This window comes from Macaca thibetana, chromosome 10 (assembly GCF_024542745.1).
Source record: "Macaca thibetana thibetana isolate TM-01 chromosome 10, ASM2454274v1, whole genome shotgun sequence".
Lineage (NCBI taxonomy): Eukaryota > Metazoa > Chordata > Mammalia > Primates > Cercopithecidae > Macaca > Macaca thibetana.
In genome coordinates, this window is record NC_065587.1 from 61,378,734 (window position 1) to 61,401,907 (window position 23,174).

The window sequence follows — 23,174 nt, forward strand, 5'->3', positions numbered from 1 at the left end:
CATAGGAACTAGAGGTACTGGCCCCTCATACAGTTGAAAACTCTATGTATAATGTTTGAGCCCCCAAAAACTTAACACTAATCTAATCAGAAGCCTTACCAATAGCAAACAATTAACACATATTTTGTATGGTATTCTTACAATAAAGAAAGCTAAATAAAATGTTACAAAGAAAATCATAAGGAAAATCAGACGCAGTGGCACACTCATAGTCCCAGCTACTTGGAAGACTTGAGGCAGAAGATACTGTGTCGGTACAAAAGTAATTAAAATATGGCAAAAGCTGCAATTACTTTTGAACCAACCTAAATAGCTTGAGCCCAGGACCTTAAGAGTGTAGTGCACTATGATCACACCTATGAACAGCCATTACACTCTAGCCTGGGCAACCCAGCAAGACCCCGTTTTTAAAAAATTATTAAAAAGGGCCATGCACAGTGGCTCATGCCTGTAATCCCAGCACTTTGGAAGGCAGAGGCGGGGAGGCTCACATGAGGCCTGGAGTTAGAGACCAGCCTGGCCAACATGGAGAAATCCTGACTCTACTAAAAATACCAAAAAATTAGCTGGGCATGGTGGCTCACGCCTGTAATCCCAGCTACTCAGGAGGCTGAGGCACGAGAATCACTTGAGCCTGGGAGGCAGAGGCTGCAGTGAGGCGGAGGTTGCAGTGAGCTGAGATCATACCACTGCACTGCAGACTAGGTGACAAAGTGAGACTCTGTCTCAAAAAAAAAAAAAGTCATATAAAAGAGAAAATACATTTACAACACTGTACTGTGTTTACTGACACCATAAGTTTACGTCATCTTTTCACAAAATCAATTGTCTGCCTGAAATGGCAGGTGACCACAGCTGCAGACCTCAAACGACAGAACACATCAAGCAATTCAACTTTTTTTTGTAATGTCATGAGTTTTCTCTGCTTCTTGGGAGCACTTCCAGCACCACTAATGGCACTTCGTATGGGTCCCATGGTATTATTTATTCCAGGTTTACAGTATTGTATTAAATATGATGAAAAATGAAAACTGAGACATCACTTTTTACTGAGATACACTATTTACTGGAGAGATTAACTGCTCAAGCAGAGATGATTAGTGTCACATGGGGTTTTAGGTGAATATTCACAACACTTGAGCTCATTGCAATAGCAACAGGAAGTGGCTACAAAATTATTACAGTAGTATAGTATGTACCACAGTTAATTTTATGCAATTACGATTTATACTGTAGCTTTTATGTTTACATTTCTTTACCTGTTGTTTACATCACTGCAAATGGTATCATGTATAGTCTATAAGCATTTGCATGCATAAGTTTTAATAAATTTTAATTTAGTATAACACATTTGTGTATATTTTATGGTAGTAAACAATATAAGACTAGCATGTACATATATTTAATGCACATGACATACCTTTATTTTCTTTTTTCAATATATCTAGGCTACATGGTGCACATTTTTTCAAACTGTCTCAAATCTCAAAAAAAAGTTTCCACTACATATAAGTGGACCCACACAGTTCAAAAACATGTTGCTCAAGGGTCAACTCTATTTCTTAAACAAGATTTGAAAGTCAGGCTGGGCGCAGTGGATCATGCCTGTAATCCAAGCACTTTGGGAGGCTGAGATGGGTGGACTGTTTTGAGGCCAGGAATTTGAGACCAACATGGTGAAACCCCATCTCTACTAAAAATACAATAACTAGCAGGGTGTGGTGGCATACCTCTGTAATCCCAGCTACTCGGGGGGCTAAGGCACAAGAATCACTTGAACCTTGGAGGCGGGTTCTACAGGCACAAGCCACCATACCTGGATATTTTTTTTATTTTTTATAGAGACGGGGTTTGTCAAGTTGCCCAGGGTGGTCTCAAACTCCTGAGCTCAAGCAATCTGCCCATGTCTTACCCCCAAAGTGCTGGGATTACAGGCATGAGCCATTTGCACACAGCCAGAATAAATGTAACATCATTCTTAGTATACGGGCTGCCAAGGCGAGCACAAATTTAATATCATTCTTAAGGGCCCTAGGATTTTCCAAATGGTGAATGAGCACTGGCTTCAGCTTGCCAGGCACTGACTTCTCTCTAGCTATAGAAGTCCTAGATGGTGTCTTCTTCCAATACAAGACTGTTCAATGCACACTGAAAATCTGTTGTTTGGTGACGCCACCTTCATCTATGATCTTAGCTAGATCATCGGGATCAATTGCTGCAGCTTCTCCATCACACTCGCTGCTTCAGCTTGCACTTTCATGTTATAGACATGGTTTCTTTCCTTAAACCTCATGAACCAACCTCAGCCTGTTCCTAAGCTTTCTTCTGCAGCTTTCTCACCTCTCACAGCCTTCACAGAACTGAAGACAGTTAGGCCTTGCTCTGAATTAGGCTTTGGGTTAAGAAAATGTTGTGACTGGTTTGATCTCCCATCTAGACCACTCAAACTTTCTCCATATCATAAATAAGCCTGTTTTGCTTTCTTATCATTCCTGTGTTCAGTGGTATAGCATGTTTAATTTCCTTCAAGAACTTTTCCTTTGCATTCACAACTTGGCTAAACATTTGGTGCAAGAGTCCTAGCTTTCAGCCTATTTTGGCTTTCAACAAACCTTCCTAACTAAATCATTTCTAGCTTTTGATTTAAAGTGAGAGACATGCAACTATTCATTTCACTCGAACACTTTGAGGCCATTTTAGTTACTAATTGGCCTAATTTTAGTATTATTGTGTCTCAAGAGTGGGAAAGAGACAGGGAACAGCTGGTCAGTGGAGCTGTGAGAACACAAACAACATTGATCGATAAAGTTCACCATTTTATATAGGTGTAGTACGTGGCACTCTGTAACAACGACAATGGTAATATCAAAGATCACTGATCACAGGTCACCATAACAGATAATTGTAATTTAAAAGTCTGAAATACGCAAGAATTACCAACATACGACAGAGGCACAAAGTGAGCACATGCTGTTGGAAAAATGGCACCAAAAGACTCACTTGATGCAGGGTTGCCACAACCCTTCAATTTGAAAAAAAAAAAAAAAAAACACATGGTACCTGTGAAGCTCAACACAGTGAAGTACAATAAAACAAGGTATGCCTGCATATTAAAATCGGATTTAAATGAAAAAATAAGTGTGAAAAAAATGAACCTAAGAGTGTACTTACAAAACAGTGATGGTATTATACATAAATGGCAAAAAAGTAAAATTATTATTATAAAAAAACTACCTACTTTGGTTACAAAGTAGCATTTATAGTATGGTCCCATTTCTGTAAAATTATATATAAATATACATGGTAGGATTTCAGGAGAACTTTTCTATTATACCTTTCTATGGTTTGTTTCTTTAAAATAATGATTATGCATATTTTAGTAATCAAAATAAGAGTGGAATTTTTTTTTGTGGGGGAAGTAGGGTATAACATTTATCTGTTTCTCAAGAATACTTGATTATTCTGAAAGGTTTTAAATGGGCACTAGCCAAACTGTTATATCTATGTTTAAAAAGTGGCTCAATTCTGTATCTAAAGTACAGTAACAAAAGACCCAGCCTTTGTTACAATGTATTCCATGAATGCCAGAAAGCTGCCTAAGGTCAGACAGGGATTGAAGGAAGGTAGGGCAGTGACAATAACCTACCTGGAAGTGAGCGCACAAATGACCTTGCTCCACTGCTCCACCACTGCTGGGTGATGCCTCCAGTTAGCCACCATCTCCTTGGCTGTTTTCCAATAAGGAGGTGTTGGGAAGCACCGAGTACAAGCTAGTAACCACACCTCAAAGAGAACACCAATCAACTTCTCTGCTAGATTCTCAGCAATGCCACCTTACCAATGAAAAGAAAACACATCTTTGGCAAACTTATTTTTAAAGCAGAATCTTTTAAGTCACTGATGTGGGAGAACTGGTCAAAAAATTAAAGTAAGTGCAATGTTAAGTTTTGACTTTCAAATAATCATTTAATAGTAAAAATGAGAAGTAATGCTTAGGAGTTCCTGTGCCCAAAATCATAGATACATCAAAAAATTTCTACTTTGAAAGATTTCAAGTTGTCCTGTTCAATTCTTATTGAAGGCCTTAATCCTCTAGCAAGGGGGACAGGCGGACACAAGGGTGAAGGTAAAGGATGACTATGATGACTGACTACTATGAGTCAGTTTCTATGCCAAATAGTTCATACAAATGACCTCATATAATCCTCACATTAATTCTGCAGGACAGGTATCTGTAATACCCAATACCAACTACTAATTATACCCATTTTGAAGATGAGAAAACTTAGATTCGGAAAGTTTAAGCAACTTCTTCAACTTCATGCAGCCAGTAAGTGAAGGAATCACAACAAAAACCCATGTCTTTTTACCTCCAAACTTTGCCATACAATGCTCCAAGTATCTGAAAGCCACCCTTCAAGGTGGGGAGAGAGAGACACACACAAATAATGGAGCAAAAGGACTGGTGTTGGGAAGGACAGGGCCTTAACCATGAAAATGGGCTGTTCCCCTGTTCTAAGTCCTGGAACCAGGTGGAAAAATAGCAGTGGTCTTTACACTGCACAGCTCCAGAAGGCAAAGTTGGGACTCACAGGAAAAGTTATAAGAATGTGTGTTTCAAATGAGCAAAACCAAAGTTTCAACAACAAAGAGCCCAAGAAGGGGACGAATTGTCTGCCTCATGCTGTTGAGATCCCTGGCATGAGGAGTAAGCAATAGAGAGCTGATGAATCAATGACTGGCCAGCTATTGTCAATACCAGACAGAGTATTCCTATCATCGCATCCCTTCCCACACTGAAATTCCATGCTTCCTTTTAGCTATTTCCCTGAACACTGCATCTGTGTGAGAACACAAGCACAGTCACGTGTGTTAGTAAACAGAGTATACCGATGAATAAGCAACAAGAGAACTTGGAACTAGATGATCAACTTATAGTTTATATACATTGTGCTATATACAAAGCAGGGATTCTGAAATACACTGTAAAGTCATAAAACTGGAGGCATTTTAATGGCTAGCTAATGAATGGCAAACTGGCACACTTCCAAATAGAATAGTTAGAAGACTTTGGAAGTTTCATTTGCTGAGTAAAATATCTTCTGTCACTATCAAGTTTTCAGACTCTACTTTGATAACTACTTTGTAATACATTATCTATAGGCTCTAATTTAATTGGTTAGTTGTTTCTTTTTTTTCTTTTTCTTTTTTTTTTTTTTTTAGACGGTGTCTTACTCGTCGCCCAGGCTGGAGTGCAAAGACACGATCTTGGCTCACTACAACCTCCGCTTCCCAGGTTCAAGCAATTCTCCCGCCTCCGCCTCCTGAATAACTGGGATTACAGGCGCCCACCACCACACCTGGCTAATTTTTGTACTTTTAGAAGGGATGGGGTTTCACCATGTTGGCCAGGCTGGTCTCGAACTCATGACCTCAGGTGATCCGCCTGCCTCGGCCTCTCAAAGTTCTGGGATTACAGGTGTGAGTCACCACGCCTGGCCAGTTGTTTCTTATATAGGCTCTATCCTAACTTTTTTTTTTTTTTTTTTTTTGAGACAGAGTTTTGCTCTGGTTGCCCAGGCTGGAGTACAACAGCATGATCTTGGCTCACTGCAACCTCTGCCTCCTGGGTTCAAGTGATTCTCCTGTCTCAGCCTCCCAAGTAGCTGGGATTACAGGCGTCCACCACCACGCCCGGCTACTTTTGGTATTTTTAGTAGAGATGAGGTTTCACTATGTTGGCCAGGCTGGTCTCAAACTCCTGACCTCAGGTGATCCACCCACCTTGGCCTCCCAAAGTGCTGGAATTATAGGCGTGAGCCACTGCGCCCGGCCTATCCTATTAAATGAGCTACTGTTCCCACCATTATCAAACATGCATAATTCACTGAGTCCCTCCCTGTATTAGCAAAATTATTACTGAAGGTAAAATAACTTCATTAGCGCTAAAGTTATATTGTGCCTGAGGGTTTCCATTCTAAGAACTGTTCATCTTCGTTTGTAAACCGTTATGCCAAAATTTAAATCCCCAATGAGTCTACCACTCACTGAGTTTAAAGATGAACTGTATTTGGAGCTCAGAAATAAATCAGAAAAATAAATAAATAAATAAACAAACCTTGAACAGTTGGTGGGGCCAGAAGTATGTCATTAATCTGCAGAAGAAACAACAGTAAGACTTCCCAGGTTTCTCGGGCCATGAGAGATGACTCACGGGCCAGTTTCTGAATGGCTCTCAGGACCTGTAAGCATAGTCGAATCTGACTGGAACCCTGTTCCTGTCTGAAGAAGATAGACAGGTATCACTGGCAAGCCTGAAGAAGAGACAGCAACAGCTTCAGGACAGGTGACTTATGGATGTGGCAAGCAGTGGTCCAGTGAAGCTCCCTAATATTATCAGCAGAGAGGGCTAGGCATACCATCTTCAGTTTAAAGCTACTTCTTACTCATCGTCAAGTTCAGCACTCTGGGTTCTAAACCTACCACTCCTATGAGAACTGGAAAGCTTCTGGGAGGAAGGCGGGAATACTAGAATATAAACTTCACTTCTGGATTTTCTATGTCTAACACATGCCTAACATATAATAGCAGGCACTCAATAGGTTTTTGTTGAATTAACAAGTAAATACCCACAGCCACCCTTGCTGCTTACATTTAAGCAGAACGACCTTGGTATTCTTGTTTAATTTTTAAAAACACATATTTGCAAGAATTCTACATGTGATTTTACAGTGCTCATAGTCCCTCTGAAGCTAAGGTCTATTAGAGAAGGGCCTAAGGGCCAGAAAGAATAGCCTAATAGGTCCCCAAAATTGATGAGGTATGTAGGCATTGATTCAGAAATAAATACCTGCTACTGCTGCTCTAATTTTAGAAAAAGACACATAGCCAGAGATAGAGGCTCCAAGGTTCCCAGGATACCCTGGAACAACAGTTTTAAAACTCACTGCAGGACTGTTTTTTCCAAGGGAAATCTCATAAGAAAAATTATCTATATAACAGATCAAAGTATTTTGGCTAGGACTGAGGATGAAGATAGAGGTCCAGGCCCGAGCCCTTACCCTCACTTTCCAAAGTAGAACAGTGAGAATTTTGAGAATAGCAGGAAATCCACTGTATTAGCAAGTGGTAAGCTGGCCTCCAGATCTCTTATGGGAAACCCAAAAAAAGTATCTAATATTACTGAAATAAGTCTTGAGGCCAAGTTTCTACATATTGTCATTTGTCACAAAGAACTGATAGAAACATATCTGAATCAGATTGGGGAGTTTCCTCAAGAAATTCCAGAAAATGAAGTGAGTTTCCTTAGAACTGTCAACCCAACCTTAGAATAGAGATTCTCAGATTCTGGGCCATGATGCGGAAAACCGGTCACTTACCCTAGAGTTGAAAGCAAATGACACCACTAAGTTTTCCCTAAAGAAGTCAGACCTAAAGCAAAATGATGAGAAAATTGCCTAGGAAGAGCCAAGCACCCTCAGGAGTGGGGAGATGTTCCACATTCAGCTAAAGGTGGATCTAGTCCAGGTAAAGCCCTAAGGTTCAAGCTTGTGTCTACTGCTCCGGCTTACTTGAAGAAGAATAAAAAACTAGGGCCAGGCGTGGTGGCTCAAGCTTGTAATCCCAGCACTTTGGGAGGCCGAGACGGGCAGATCACGAGGTCAGGAGATCGAGACTATCCTGGCTAACATGGTGAAACCCCATCTCTACTAAAAAATACAAAAAACTAGCTGGGCAAGGTGGCTGGCGCCTGTAGTCCCAGCTACTGGGGAGGCTGAGGCAGGAGAATGGCGTAAACCCGGGAGGTGGAGCTTGCAGTGAGCTGAGATCTGGCCACTGCACTCCAGCCTGGGCGACAGAGCGAGACTCCATCTCAAAAAAAAAAAAAACTATATCATAGCCCCAAACCTAATCAAGTAATGTAAGAGGAAGTCCAGAATAAGAAATAAAAATGCCACTAATGGCCCTGGAACTGACACTCTTCCAAGAGTGCATGCCTCCTACATGGTAATTTAGGCCTACCTACCATTTCCTGTCCAATGACAGGAAAGGAAATACCTGTTCCTCAGGTACTGAGGCTCCTCCTCACTCAGAAGGCCTAAATTCAGATGCAGGGTCCAAAGTTCTAAAGCTAACAAGGTAACCTTTACATAAAAAACAAACAGAAGAGCTAAACACCAGAGATCTCCTTTTCAAAAATATCAAGTTACTTTTTAAAAAGTAACTTGTGATCTTCAGAAAAACTGCTTTAGAACAGTGGTGGTGAATGATGGCCAATGGGTCAAATCTGGCCTGCTATCTTTTATTGTAAATAGAGTTTACAAATCTGGCCTACTATCTATATTGTAAGTGAAGCTGTATTGGAACACAGTAATGATCATTCATTCACATACTGCCTATGGCTGCTTTCATGCCATACCAGCAGAACTGAGTAATTACAACACTATATGACCCACAAAACCTAAAATGCTATCTGGCTCTTTGTTAACCCTGCTTTAGAACAATAATATGTTTTTTTAAAGTACAGTATAGTATATGTGAGCAATTAAAACCTTAATCACCTTTAAAAGGTGATTTACTCTTCGCTCAATCATAAAAAAAAAAAATCAAACTGATGGGCAAAAGAGAACGGTTACATTCATTGTGACATAATCTCTAGCAAAATGGTACAGGCAGTTCCCTCTGAGTGTCAGTTTTTATAAAAACAACTAATTAAGTAAACTTAGATGACAGTTTTGTGAACTATCAGAATCAAATAAACAACTAAAACTTCAAATAATGGGAGATGAGATTGTAACACCAATACTTAGCATTGAAAATATTCAGCTAAGTTTCCTAAAACATTAGCCAGGAAGAGAACTCTAATTCTCAGTTGAGTAGCCTCTCAGAATTTACTAACACTTATGCATGCACACTTTTGAGAAAACAAGGTAATTACCAAATAGCAAAACCATTTATAAGGTAGTCATGTATCTCAAAAGAGAAAAAGCAAAGGCACAAGCCTAATTAACTCAAATGCCATTAATTTTTTTTCATCAATACAAATTAGCTGAGCACTGAGAGGTAGCAGGCTTACAAAGAGGAAAGAGACACAGTGACAATACTACTCATGAGACTATCGCAGGCATGAAGAAAAAGCCCAGTAGTCTCCTAAAAAGATAACAAGAAAGTATTAAAACTATTATATCATTTTAGAAGAACCTGCTTATAAACAATATTCTAAGTACTCCCAACTGTTTCCTGTTTTTTTTGTTGTTGTTGTTGTTTGTTTGTTTTGTTTGAGACAGAGTCTCGCTCTGTTACCCAGGCTGGAGTGCAGTGGTGCGATCTTGGCTCACTGCAACCTCCGCCTCCCAGATTCAAGCGGTTCTCCTGCCTCAGCCTCCCATGTAGCTGGGATTATAGGCACATGCCACCACGCCCGGCTACGTTTTGTATTTTTAGTAGAGACAGGGTTTTGCCATGTTGGCTAGGCTGGTCTCGAACTCCTGACCTCAGGTGATCCACCTGCCTCAGCCTCCAAACGTGCTGGGATTACAGGCATGAGCCACTGTGCCCAGCCTATTTCCTGTTTTTAATTCCATTTGAAATCAATAAATACAAGCAACACGCATTTAATTCACACCTAAGGTAAGTATTAAGTACTAAAATACCAGTACTGCACCAGATACTGTGGAAGCCTAAAATAGAGACAACACAGTTCCTGCCTTCAAGTTGGTTAGATGGGGAAAGGAGACACACATTTTAAAAGATAAGCAACAAAACAGCAAGAGATACAAGAGTGATACAGAAAGTATCACATAGGTTCAGAGAAGGTGTGAGCGCTGTGGGCCTGAGTGGTTAGGTAGGACTTCTCCTCACAAGGCGGAACTAAAGAACCGACAAGAATGAGATGTGGTGATGGAGAGAAGGAGGAGGAAGACGACAAAAAGACATCATGATGGGAAAGATCTTTAAGAGGTCTTAGAGGAATGTCTGACTTATGAGTCTGACTAAACAGCAGCATTCATGCAGAATTAAGAACAGCTAGTTTGGTTAGTGGCCAGACTACACCAGGCATTTCATGCATGGTATGCTGTTTACACCTGAGCCAACAGACCAGAGTTCCGGAGAGTTCTCTTTTTTAATTCAGATTTTCCAAAGTAATCTTCCTTCTATATTTAGAAAGTTAAAAACTTACAGAGCTGGTTTTCAAAGTCCCTCACTGTATGACAGAGCAAAAGCTCTAACCAGAACTTTACCAAAGGGAGATTGCCCTACTGCTCCTTGAAGGTATCCTACATTATGATATTTAAGGCCTTTGCCTAAGAAGATGGAAAAAAAGTTAGAAACAAACTATCAAGAGTAATCTTTTGGCTTACTATAAAGTTGCCCATAATTGTTTCAAGTGTCTTCATTCTCTCATAGGAAAGATGCCTCTTAAGGTAGATACATCTCCCTTAGTTGTGTTTAGCCTAAATGGAAACAAGAATTGTGACAGGCAAAAGTATATATTTTTTTGAGTAGAAGGGAAAGATGTTACAGTATTTTAATATCTAAGAGGTATGAGATTTTAGAAGCAAAGCCAAAAACTTGTAAAGAGCACATACCTGTTAAAAACGCCTAGTAAACATTACATAAGCCCATCTTTCCTAACATTCACATTAATACAATCTTTAATTGAACACACGAAGTCACTGTTCAGAGGACTAACAATGAAATCAGCTCCTATACTACAGTAACATTTATGAATATTTTACTATGCCCCTGATAATGGGCCAGATAGACAGGTACAGCTTACCTTGGTACAAAAAGATTTTGTAGGTGTTTTAGTATACTTTGAACATATTGATTAGGCTCTTTAATAACTGGCAATGGAATAGAATCTTTCGGCAACACTAAAGCCATAATCCAGTCTGTATATACATCAACGCAATATTTTACAGTCTCTCCATCCAATGGAAGGGTCAGTCCATAGCAAATTACTTCCATGGTCCATTTTACCTAGACAAAAGAAAATATCCATACAGAATTATTATACATGCCTATCTCAGTAGACTGATTTAAAATGTCAATCTCTTTTATTGCCAAAAGCCTCTAAATTGATATTCATCTCAATGTAAGTATCAGATTTATTTTAGATAATGCATTTTTCACATATCAAACATACAATTTCCCAAGCAAAAGATTTAAGAAGAAAATAAATTACTTATTTTTGACTATCAATCCTAGGCTGGTTTTTGCCCTTTAGATATTATTATTATTTGCTCTGTGAATTAAAAAGTAAATACAGGTCACTTCAATTTTCCAGAGATTAGAGACACAAAAATAGAACATTTTAGAGTTTTTTCTCCACTTAATTTATGTGTAGCATTTAGAAAATCATATAAAGTCAGTCACATTCCATCTCCAGATTATGCAAATGAACAAACAAGAAGAAAGATAAACTGTTTGACTCTTATTTTACAACTGTTTCCTCTGCCAAAAAAAAAAAAAATACTTAAAATGAAGAACAAACACAGCTGAGAAAGGACTGAAGCTGGGTAAGATCTTAGCAAGGCATTTAGCCGCACTGAATGAGTCCCTGCCTCCTGACCTAGCTGAAACACATCCTAAGGACTGAGAGAACTTGCCTAAGAGACTGCTGAACCACTAGGCTGCCTGCAGTCGTAACTGTAGAGATTAAATAATCTGGCCCAAGTCACTGGTTTATAAAAGGCAGAGCTGAAAACTTGAATCCTGGTCTTCCAACTAGAAGGTACCACTGGGCAACTTTTTCCAAAATGACTTTGGCACATTAGTCTACTATTATTCTGTCATGTGGTATCTGGACCAGTTATAAATCCAGCCATTCTACCATCATCTGAGCTATATGTCACCATCTATGAGAAACCCCAATTTGCAAAAAAAAAAAAAAGGAGGAAACTGTATTCCAGACATTGCAAACTGGAAAGTTTAAGTGAATTCCAGACAAAACTTTGAGACAAATTACTAAGCAATCAGTGAACACTTACAAAAGAGAAGCATGATTACCAAGACCCAGCCTGCTCAAAAAAATCAAGTCATGCCAAATGAGCTTCATTCCTTTATTAACAGGGTTACTATTTAGAGGGCTGACAATGGTGTAGTCCTTGCAGTTTACAAAGCACTTTCATAAATATCATCTAGCCATCACAATAACCCTGTGTAGACAGGGTAAACTATCCTTACTTTATACATAAGAAAACAGAAGCTTAGCAAGATTATGTAATTTGGCACAAGTCACTGGTTTATAAAAGGTGGAGCTGAAAACTTGAACCCTGGTCTTCCAACTAGAAATTTGAAGCTATTCTCACCATGCCATTAACAGAGTTCTCCGGCAAATGGGTATCTGGGTGTTAGCAAGAAACCTGGGCAGACCCAGGATCTCCTTGTGGACAAGATGGAGACATATGGCCCAGAGGATGGTAGAATGGCTAGATTTACAACTGGTCAAGATACCACATTACAGAGTAACAACAGATTAATGTGCCAAGATCATTTTGGTAAAAGGTGCTCAGTGGCATGCCAAAGGCTCTGCCAAGATTTTAACTTAGGAGGAAAAAAAAGAAAAACAGTGCATGCTGATCATCTGTAGATATCACAAAGCTAAAAAGGATGGCCAACTTGCTGGACAGAAATTCAGGATTCAAAAAGACTTCAACGGCTTAAAACCAAAGTTAAATCTAACAAGATAAATATATATATTACATTTTTTAAGCTCAAAAGCAACTACAAAGGTTAAGGGTAGGAAATATATGGTTTAACTGCAATAAGTGTTAAAGAAGCCTATAACAGCACAGTGAAGCTGTGACAAATTTGGAGCAGGGTGTAGCAAGATTTAGCCACATAATAGAAGAGATTCTAAAAGACATTGCAGGTCCCTGATTATCAGATGAAAAACCAAGAAGATATCTTTGGTGGCATCTTCACACAATCGTCTAATTTTATAATTCTAGGCCGGATATAGTGGCTCACACCTGTAATCCCAGCACTTTGGGAGGCCGAGGCGGGTGGATCACCTGAGGTCAGGAGTTCAACACCAGCCTGGCCAACATGTCAAAACCCTGTCCCTACCAAAAATACAAAAATTGGCCAGGTGCAGTGGCTCACACCTGTAATCTCAGCACTTTGGAAGGCCAAGGTGGGCGGATCACCTGAGGTCGGGAGTTCAAGACCAGTCCGGTCAACACAGAGAAACCCCCGTCTCTACTAAAAAAAAAATACAAAATTAGCCGGGCATGGTGGTGCATGCCTGCAATCCCAACTACTCGGGTGGCTGAGGCAGGAGAACTGCTTGAACCTGGGAGGCAGAGGTTGCGGTAAGCCAAGATCACGCCTTTGCACTCCAGCCTGGGCAACAAGAGCGAGACTCTGTCTCAAAAAATAAATAAATAGGCTGGGCTCGGTGGCTCACGCCTGTAATCCCAGCACTTTGGGAGGCTGAGGTGGGCAGATAACAAGGTCAGGAGATCAAAACCATCCTGGATAACACGGTGAAACCCTGTCTCTACTAAAAATACAAAAAATTGCCAGGCATGGTAGCAGGGCGCCTGTAGTCTCAGCTACTTGGGAGACTGAGGCAGGAGAATAGTGTGAACCCGGGAGGTGGAGCTTGCAGTGAGCCGAGGTCATGCCACTGCACTCCCGCCTGGGTGACAGAGCAAGACTCTGTGTCAAAAAAACAAAACAAAAAAAGGTGTAATTCTAGAGGACACAGGAATTCTCATCTCTTTTCAAGGGTGAGAAAGGAGAAAAATAAGGGCTACACCAGAGCACCTCCATCTACTCATGTACCATCTCATCCCAGGAGAAGGCAACAAGTGATCACAAACACACCAGGAGGAGAAGCACTAGGGTCTGTGCTAGTCCTCAGGGATAAATCTAGGGTCCTCTGAAGAGAGAAAAATGTTCCTCAGACTGAAGACCTTCACTCTTCAGAGACCCATGGCTGAGGGAGGATAACTGCCCCTAGAGCTACAAGTTTTAGTCTTATATCTAAGTCTAATCTCTCCTTCACAGGAAACCAAAAACCAAACAGAAAAAAAGGGTCTGAGACATAGGGTACAGGTTTTGCTAAAAGTGAAGCCTGAAGGTTACATGAGCTTCTTCAAGACAAGGGACAAAGTTTTAATCCTGCGTCTTAGCTAGAATTTATACCAGCAAGCTCCTCTACCACTCCATTCTCAGGGCCCCTTCACGACTTCCCAATAGCAACTTTTTAACTTCAGCCTACGCCGCTGAACCCAAGAACAAAGGGCCAGCTTCAGGGCAAGCCATTCCAAGAAACCCTATCTTTAGAAACAGTAAACACCCAGCCTGGGCAACATAGTAAGAACATCCCTATAAAAAAATTTTTTTTAATTAGCCTGGCGTGGTGGCATGTGTCTGTAATTCCAGCTACTTGGGACTCACTGGGATGGAAAAATCATTTGAGCCCAGAGAGACCGAGGCTGCAGCGAGCTGTGGTCATGCCACTGCACACTAGCCTGAGTAACAAAGCAAGACTCTGTGTCAAAAAAAAAAAACACCAAACACAACCCCAATTCCAACCACCTAGGCTTAGGCCAGAAGGGCTTGGCTTCTCTGCAGCACTCTTAAACCTGGAAGTCAGAAAGGGGTAGGTAGGTATGGGGACAAGGGAGAGCTTAAGCACAGCATACGCATAGCCTGAAAACTCGACATGAGTCTTCAGTCAGGGGCCATCTAGAGGTAGGCATGAGGTCTTCCAACCACACTCTAAATGGAAATCAGAAGACTAAGCCTAGAGCTTTGGGGAAAGGGTTTGACATTCAAGTCTCTGTCTTGGCCTTTAGCTTAAGTGGAGAATTCACCATAACTAGTAAAAAGTCCCAACAGCAAAACAGTACAACTCATTCCTTACAACCTCCACAAACTCCGAGTCCCAGCCCTCAACTCAAACAAGATCAAAATTGAGAAGTCATACTACGTTGGGCAGAAATCCATTAAAAAGCTGATGTTATTCTACTACAGCTCTTTTCAAAGAAAAAAGAACAAAAAAGTTAACATTAAACAAATTCTTCAAGAACAAATGTACATTTTCATATAAGAGAATGAAATTTAGAAACACTTACTTCTTTGTCAGTTTTTAACAAACTCTCACTACCAGCCACTGAAGGGGTACCTAACACCTGCCCAAGAGGACGGACTACAGCATTTGCCACCTCTCGTCCAACACTCTCTGGATAGCTGTGCAGCACACTGGTATGGCCTTGATCATTCTGAATCACCAAATGCAGTGACCTCCACTCAGAGTACATCGTGCCACTAAAGTACAATCCAAATGGCACCTGAAAAGACAAAACAGAAATGCATGTCAAATTATACTACTGGAAATTAACAGAAATAAATAGAACAGATGTATAGACTTTCGGCATGATAAAGAATGCTGCAAACATCTTGCCTCTGAAGACAGAAAAAATATATCTAAATGTTTTGAGAATATCCCAGAACCTCAGGGTAAGATTAGGTAGGAAGGCAGAACCTGCAGCTCTCTGAGCACCTCCCCAAAGGAGCCCTCGGAAGCCCTGGGGCAGAGCTGGAGAAGATGGCCATTGGGCAGGGGAATAACATGATCAGATATGGGACATTCACAGATGAGGGAACCCTCCACATGGTTCCAGGACAGAAAAACATGGGAGAATGGAATGTCCTAAGTAGGAAGGGGAGACAACGGAGAACTTACTAAGACCCAGGTTTTCAGTCAACAGTTTCAGAGTACCTACTATCTGCTGAATACATATCCCTACAATTTCTCAGCACTGTCCTCAAATTACACTTAAAAATTCTTTGAGACTGTTTCATTCTCTGAAACAGTGGTGCTGAAACTACCAGTACTGGAACACTGGGAAGTCACAGTGTTCTTTAGGAAACATATTAAGAGCTGCCACTTATTAAGCATTTAATACATACTACTCATATAATCACTAAAACAACCCTATGAATATTCAGTAACACTATCCCTATTTCACAGATGAAAAACTGGAGCATAGAGAGGTTTGCTTCTTACCTGAAGCTTTAAAGTTATAACATGGTAGAGCTGGGTTTTTTTGTTTTTGTTTTTTTTGAGACGGAGTCTTGCTCTGTTGCCCAGGCACACTGGAATGCAGTGGCGGCCATCTCAGCTGATTGCAACCTCCGCCTTCCAGGTTCAAGCAATTCTCCTGCCTCAGCCTCCCAAGTAGCTGGGATTACAGGTGCATGCCACCACGCCCGGCTAATTTTTGTATTTTTAGTAGAGAAGGGGTTTCACCATGTTGGCCAGGCTGGTCTCGAACTCCTGGTCTAAGGTGATCCACTGGCCTTGGCCTCCCAAAGTGCTGGGAATACAGGCGTGGGCCACCGCACCCAGCCAGAGCTAGGTTTTGAACCCACATCTGTTGGGCTCCAGGGCATATGCTCTTAGCCATGATATGTGCTGTCTCTCCCTATTCTAAACACTCTCCAACGCAGGTACTTCTGCCTATTCTGTACACGCTCCATAAAACGATATCTAAGTCTACTGGACATCAGCTGCAGAAAACTTATCTGTATGAATGCAATGTAAATATTACAACCATAAATCCCATACTCATAAAGAGGATAAAGGATGGTTAGCCCTCTCCAATTCATTTCTGTTAACTTCCACTTTCTACTTGTTCTGAAATCTGCCCAGCAAGCAGTTTAAGCAAACTCAAGGTTATAATTAATCTTTAAAAAGTTCTATCCCTAAAAGTTACCTTTTCCTCAAACTGGGAAGAGATTAGCATTGTTTAATTTTATCCTGAGAAACCTTATCCCAGCTCACCAAACATCAAGAGCTTATGACATTTTTCTAAGACTAACTCTATTTAAGTATAAAGAAAAACTTTTAAAGAATTTTTTAAAAAAGAAGAGCATATCGCAGGGCACACTGGCTCATGCCCGTAATCCAAGCACTTTGGGAGGCCAAGGCAGGCAGATCACAAGGTCAGGAGTTTGAGACCAGCCTGACCAATATGGTGAAACCCTGTCTCTACCAAAAATACAAAAATTAGCCGGGTGTGGTGGCGGGCGCCTGTAGTTCCAACAACTTGGGAGTCTGAGGTAGGAGAATGGCGTGAACCCGGGAGGCGGAGATTGCATTGAGCCAAGATTGCGCCACTGCTCTCCAGCCTGGGTGACAGAGCGAGACTCCGTCTCAAACAACAACAAAAAAAGCATATGACATTTGAGAATCACAGAGCTACAGAATGAAAATCAAACTCTTTAGTATGAGAGTCAAAGTCATTCACAGTGTGGTCCCAAACTACCTTTCTTTCTCCTTTCCATACACAGGAATCCATATACTATCCCTCTCATCCGATTCAATCTACTCAGCTTCCTCTGGAGTCTGAGGGACTCTGGGCCCGGGTACCCTTCAGTGACCCTATAAGGATCCTGTAATCTCCTCCCTCCTTTTCCTCCTCCTCTGGATCTTTCTCTGAAAACGGGAAGGCAGGAGGAATGGGCCATCATCTAATAAGGCACCCACAATTCAAAGGAAGAACAGATGCATCTGACTACTAAAATTGCCTCAGTTGCCTCATGATGTATAAGGAATTCCCCCAAGGATATCCTGGTGTCCCCCTGAAATAAGCACTCTCAACAATATAAGGGGGGAAAGGGAAAGTTCTGATAGAGAGCCATCACCATCAAAAGACAACTGATTCCCACACGTTTTTTCCTTGCTTTTTAAATTTAACATATATACACACAAATACTTATGTGTATACTACATATACATATAGTATAAATATATACACACTGTATAGTCTCTTACACAAATGCATAAGAATATTATACTACAGGGGTTTTAGTTTTAGTGTGGTTTTGCACCCTTTTCATTTTTTGTTAGGTGTCATTCCCTGTCCAAATAATTTACTTCATGAACAGAAAATCCTGTTAACATCTTAACATTCCCTCCTGTATTTTGTGCCACTCAAAACTTTAATTTGTTTTTTTTTTTTTTTTTTTCTTTTTGAGACAGAGTCTCGCTGTCACCCAGACTAGAGTGCAGTGGCACGATCTTGGCTTACTGCAACCTCTGCCTCCCGGGTGCAAGGGATTCTCCTGCCTCTGCCTTCCAAGTAGCTGAGATTACAGGAGCATGTCACCACGCACAGCCAATTTTTGTATTTTAGTAGAGATGGGGTTTCACCATGTTGGCCAAGCTAGTTTCAGGCTCCTGACCTCAAGTGATCCACCCATCTTGGCCTCCCAAACTGCTGGGATTTCAGGCGTGGGCCACTGCACCCGGCCCCAATCATATTAAAATAACTTACATACATGCACAGCTAGAGATTGTACAGGTACCTCATGAACATCCTTCTAATAACAGATTCGTTTTAATGGCTAGATAATATTCCATGGCATTTGTGTGGCCTAATTTACTCAACCAGTCTCCTAATGATATGCATTCACTTCATTCCCCATTTTTTTGTCACCAGGAAATAATGATGCAATAAACATACTTGTTAACATACCCTTAAGAAGCAGCGGCCTTTTTACTTCTGTGGAATAAGTTCTCGAGTTAAACTGCTAGATAAAAGGGTACATGTATTTTTAATATTATTAGGTCTTACCAGATTGCTTCCCAAAAAAACCCGTAACAATTCCCGTTTACATTAGGAACAGATAAGAGCCATTCTCTCTAGGCCGGGTGCGGTGGCTCAAGCCTGTAATCCCAGCACTTTGGGAGGCCGAGGCGGGTGGATCACGAGGTCAGGAGATCGAGACTATCCTGGCTAACATGGTGAAACCCCGTCTCTACTAAAAATACAAAAAACTAGCCGGGCGTGGTGGCGGGCGCCTGTAGTCTCAGCTACTTGGGAGGCTGAGGCGGGAGAATGGCGTGAACCCAGGAGGCGGAGCTTGCAGTGAGCCGAGATCACGCCACTGCACTCCAGCCTGGGAGACACAGCGAGACTCCGTCTCAAAAAAAACAAAAAACGAAAAAAAAAAACAAAAAAAAATTAAAAAAAGAGCCATTCTCTCATTTCACCCCCTCCCTGCTAGAAATCAGCATTATTTATTTATTTGCCAACTTGATAGGTATAAAATAAAATTTCATTGTTCCAGCCAAAGATTTATTTTACAGCTTCCGGTCTTGAGTCTGGCTTAGAAGGTTTTACCCTCCCCTGGGAGGCCGAGACGGGCAGATCACGAGGTCAGGAGATCGAGACCATCCTGGCTAACACGGTGAAACCCCGTCTCTACTAAAAAATACAAAAAACTAGCCGGGCGAAGTGGCGGGCGCCCGTAGTCCCAGCTACTTGGGAGGCTGAGGCAGGAGAATGGCGTAAACCTGGGAGGCGGAGCTTGCAGTGAGCTGAGATCTGGCCACTGCACTCCAGCCTGGGCGACAGAGCGAGACTCCGTCTCAAAAAAAAAAAAAAAAAAAAAAAAAGAAGGTTTTACCCTCCCATCCCCTCTATCAATGTTTTTCAAACTGTGGGTCACGAAACTATCAATGTTTTTCAAACATGAAATAAATGTTTGATAATAAATGTTTTTCAAACATGAAATAAATGTGAGTCATGAAATAAATGTTATGGATAACATTTATTTTAATTAGATGGTATACGATATATGATAAAGGCATCACACAGAATAAAGGTAAGCAATGTTTCTGTGAAACTTGATTCCTTTGTAATATATGCATATGTTCTGGATCACAATGGAAAACGCATTTTTTGTTCTTTTTTTCTTTTTGTTTTTTGAGACGAAGTTTCGCTCTTGTTACCCAGGCTGGAGTGCAACGGTGCGATCTTGGCTCACCACAACCTTTGCCTCCCGGGTTCAAGCGATTCTCCTGCCTCAGCGTCCTGAGTAGCTGGGATTACAGGCATGCACCACCACACCCGGCTAATTTTGTATTTTTAGTAGAGGCGGGGTTTCTCTATGTTGGTCAGGCTGGTCTCGAACTCCTGACCTCAGGTGATCCGCCCGCCTCAGCCTCCCAAAGTGTTGGGATCACAGGCGTAGCCACCACACCGAGCAGAAAATACATTTCTTACAGGTCTTAGTCCAAAAATTTGAAAACATAACCCTAACGTGAATATGTTGTCTCCTAGATTTTCCTGCAAGATAACTGCATAATTTTTCACACTTAACTTGTATATTCATCTGGAATTTACTTCTGTAAGTGGTGTACAAAAGGTCCGATTTTACTTTCTTCTAAATGCACGGTCAGTTGTGTCAGCATCACCTCTTAAAAATACATCCTTTATGCACTAAACTGAAATACTAATTCTGTCATATATTAAATTTTCATTTATTCTAGAATCTATGAGACTTCTGTTCTATTCAACTATTTGTCTATTCCCATGCCAACCCATAATGATTTAAGTTCAGTGGTTTTATAGAATGTTTTTTCCAAAACTTTACTGTCTTTTCTAGACATTTATTCTTCAGTATACAATTTATTATTTTATCCAAATCAAAAAATCAACAATAAAGCCTTGCTAGAATTCTAATGGGAACTGCACATACCACCTTGCCAGCCTTGTCTTCTACTGCCACTTTCCCACAAACATCCCAAACAATGGCCACAAAGAACTACTGATTGCACAAGCCCAGCAAATTCTTTCTTACCCTAGGTCACTGGTTATGCTGCTCCCACTGACTGAACTGCCATTCCCTGCCTTGATCCACCTTATGAAGTACTCAGCCTTCAAAGCCCAACTCAAATGTCCTCTCTTTGGTAAAACCTTTCTTGACTCCTTAGACCAACTCCTCTCAGCTGAGTGCCTATTACCGAATGTTCATATAAAGCTGCCCATTAGCTCATTTGTTAGTGGTGTAGAGATACATTCACCACAAAAGTGTCAGCCTTTTTTGAGTGGGGACCTCACCTCCTGAACCTCTGAGTGCCTGGCACACAGTGGACATTGAACATGTGTTTGAAAGTGTCAAGGTTCACCAATGGGAAAAAGGAAGATATCAGAAGGTATTCCCTCTATTCCACTAAAGTGTGTCCAAAATTTTGTATGTTATATTCAAATAAAAATTGAAAAATGTTCATTTGTTTGAAGCTAATTACTAGTAAAAATAAAAGTTGGATGGTTTTCAAATATTAAATAAATATTTAATATTCAGGGTCCATCACAGCACATTATTGGAAGAAAACAGTTTTTAAGAAGGAAATAAAAAAGGACAAACTAGCTCTCAAACTGTACACTTAAGACTCATCGGGGGAGGAAAGGGTCTAGCTGAAAATGCAGATTCCTAGGTCCCATTCAGAGAAATCTCAATTCTGCAGGTCTGAGCTGGGGCCTCACAATCTGCATTTTTAAGAAATTGCCACTACCCTCCCAATTCTGAAGAGAGGAGTATACATTATGAAAGACCAATTGAAATAGGTTTAATAGCTCTTAAATCCTTCTGACAAACTTTTTTAAGTTTTTAAATTAAGAAATTTTCATTCTCTAAATGTATTAATGTTTAGATGATTAAATGAAAACAAAAAATGCTTTCAAGAAACATGTAAAATAGAAAGATATAGGCCAGGCGTGGTGGCTCACACTTGTAATCCCAGCACTCTGGGAGGCTCAGGTGGGCGGATCACCTAAGGTCAGGAGTTTGAGAACAGCCTGGACAACATCATGGTAAAACCCCATCTCTACTAAAAATACAAAAATTAGCTGGGCATGGTGTCACACACCTGTAACCCCAGCTACTTGGGAGGCTGAGGCAGGAGAATCACATGAAACCGGGAGGTATAGGTTGCAGTGAGCAGAGATGGCGCCATAGCACTCCAGCCTGGGCCACAAAAGCAAAACTCCATCTCAAAAAAAAAAACAAAGATATAGAAAGGACACAATGAAAAAGCTGAACTAAAACATCAAAATGTATGTAACAGAAAAAAAGATGCTAAACTTTAACAAAATGCAGACAGACAAAAAACATTAAGACAAAAAAATGCATTATAATTACAGATATATTAAGTAAAACAATGAAGAGAACATAAACATTAGAAACAAATATGGAAGAAACACAAAGGCAACTAAAGTATTATTTTGTACTTATTAAACTAACAAAACAAGTGATAAAACTCAACTCTGGCTCACACCTGTAATCCCAGCACTTTGGGAGACCGAGGCGGGCAGATCACCTGGGGTCAGGAGTTCAAGACCGGCCCGGCCAACATGGCGAAACCTGTCTCTACTAAAAGTACAAAAATTAGCCGGGCATGGTGGTGGGCGCCTGTAATTCCTGGCTACTCAGGAGGCTGAGGCAGGAGAGGCTTAAACCTGGGCGGCAGAGGTTGCAGTAAGCTGAGGTCGCGCGCTGCACTCCAGCCTTGATGACGAGAGAGACTCCATCTCAAAAAAAGAAAAAACAAAAAACTCAACTCTGATGAAGAGGTAAGGACCCAATTGAGAACTTAGGGCAATGATTTTTAATAGAAAAACCTGTTACCTAGAGGCACTGTGGAAATATTAAGTGTACTTTTGGTTAGCACAACGATTGGGGCAGGCTCCTGGTATTACAGGCAGAGTCAGGAAATCTAGACATCCTGTACTGCATGAGACAGTCCTGCACAATGAACAATTATGCTACATCTCACATGACTTTTGAACATCTGCTAGAAAATCATTGTCTAAGACTAAAAATTAACTTCATTTACATATAAATACAAAATATATTGTGATATTTTAATAGACTGAATTTTCCAATAATGCAATTAATCACGTAAATTGAGGAAGACTAAGCTTCCTTATCTTTAGAACCAAGAACTGTTCACAACCCTATAAAAATCACATCACCAGGCCGGGTACAGTGGCTCACGCCTGTAATCCCAGCACTTTGGGAGGCCAAGGCGGGCAGATCACCTAAGGTAGGGAGTTCAAGACTAGCCTGACCAACATGGAAAAACCTCATCTCTACTCAAAATACAAAATTAGCCAGGCGTGGTGGTGCACGCCTGTAATCCCAGCTACTCAGGAGGCTGAGGCAGGAGGATCACTTGAACGCGGGAGGTGGAGGTTGCTGTGAGCAGAGATCACGCCATTGCACTCCAGCCTGGGCAACAAGAGCGAAACTCAGTCTCAAAAAAAAAAAAAAAGGAAAAGAAAAGAAAAATCATATCACCAATGGCCAAGCCACTTGCAGTATTTGAACTGCTAATATCCACATTTGTGTCAGAAACACAATAG

At 40.9% G+C, this 23,174-nt stretch overlaps 1 protein-coding gene across 6 annotated transcripts in view; it reads right to left on the reverse strand.

The window, feature by feature from the left end:
- The window catches only part of RALGAPB (Ral GTPase activating protein non-catalytic subunit beta), a 109,965-nt gene that overhangs the window by 73,631 nt on the left and 13,160 nt on the right, over positions 1 to 23,174 (reverse strand). For all 6 annotated transcript variants that reach the window (XM_050807010.1, XM_050807009.1, XM_050807008.1 and 3 more), the window contains 4 exons: positions 15,093 to 15,308; positions 10,781 to 10,983; positions 6,119 to 6,282; positions 3,647 to 3,833 (listed from right to left, as the gene is read on the reverse strand). In XM_050807010.1, coding sequence (XP_050662967.1) covers positions 3,647 to 3,833; positions 6,119 to 6,282; positions 10,781 to 10,983; positions 15,093 to 15,278 — 740 coding nt within the window. In that variant the 5' untranslated portion in view covers positions 15,279 to 15,308. Of the gene's footprint in view, positions 1 to 3,646; positions 3,834 to 6,118; positions 6,283 to 10,780; positions 10,984 to 15,092; positions 15,309 to 23,174 lie in introns of those variants that run through there.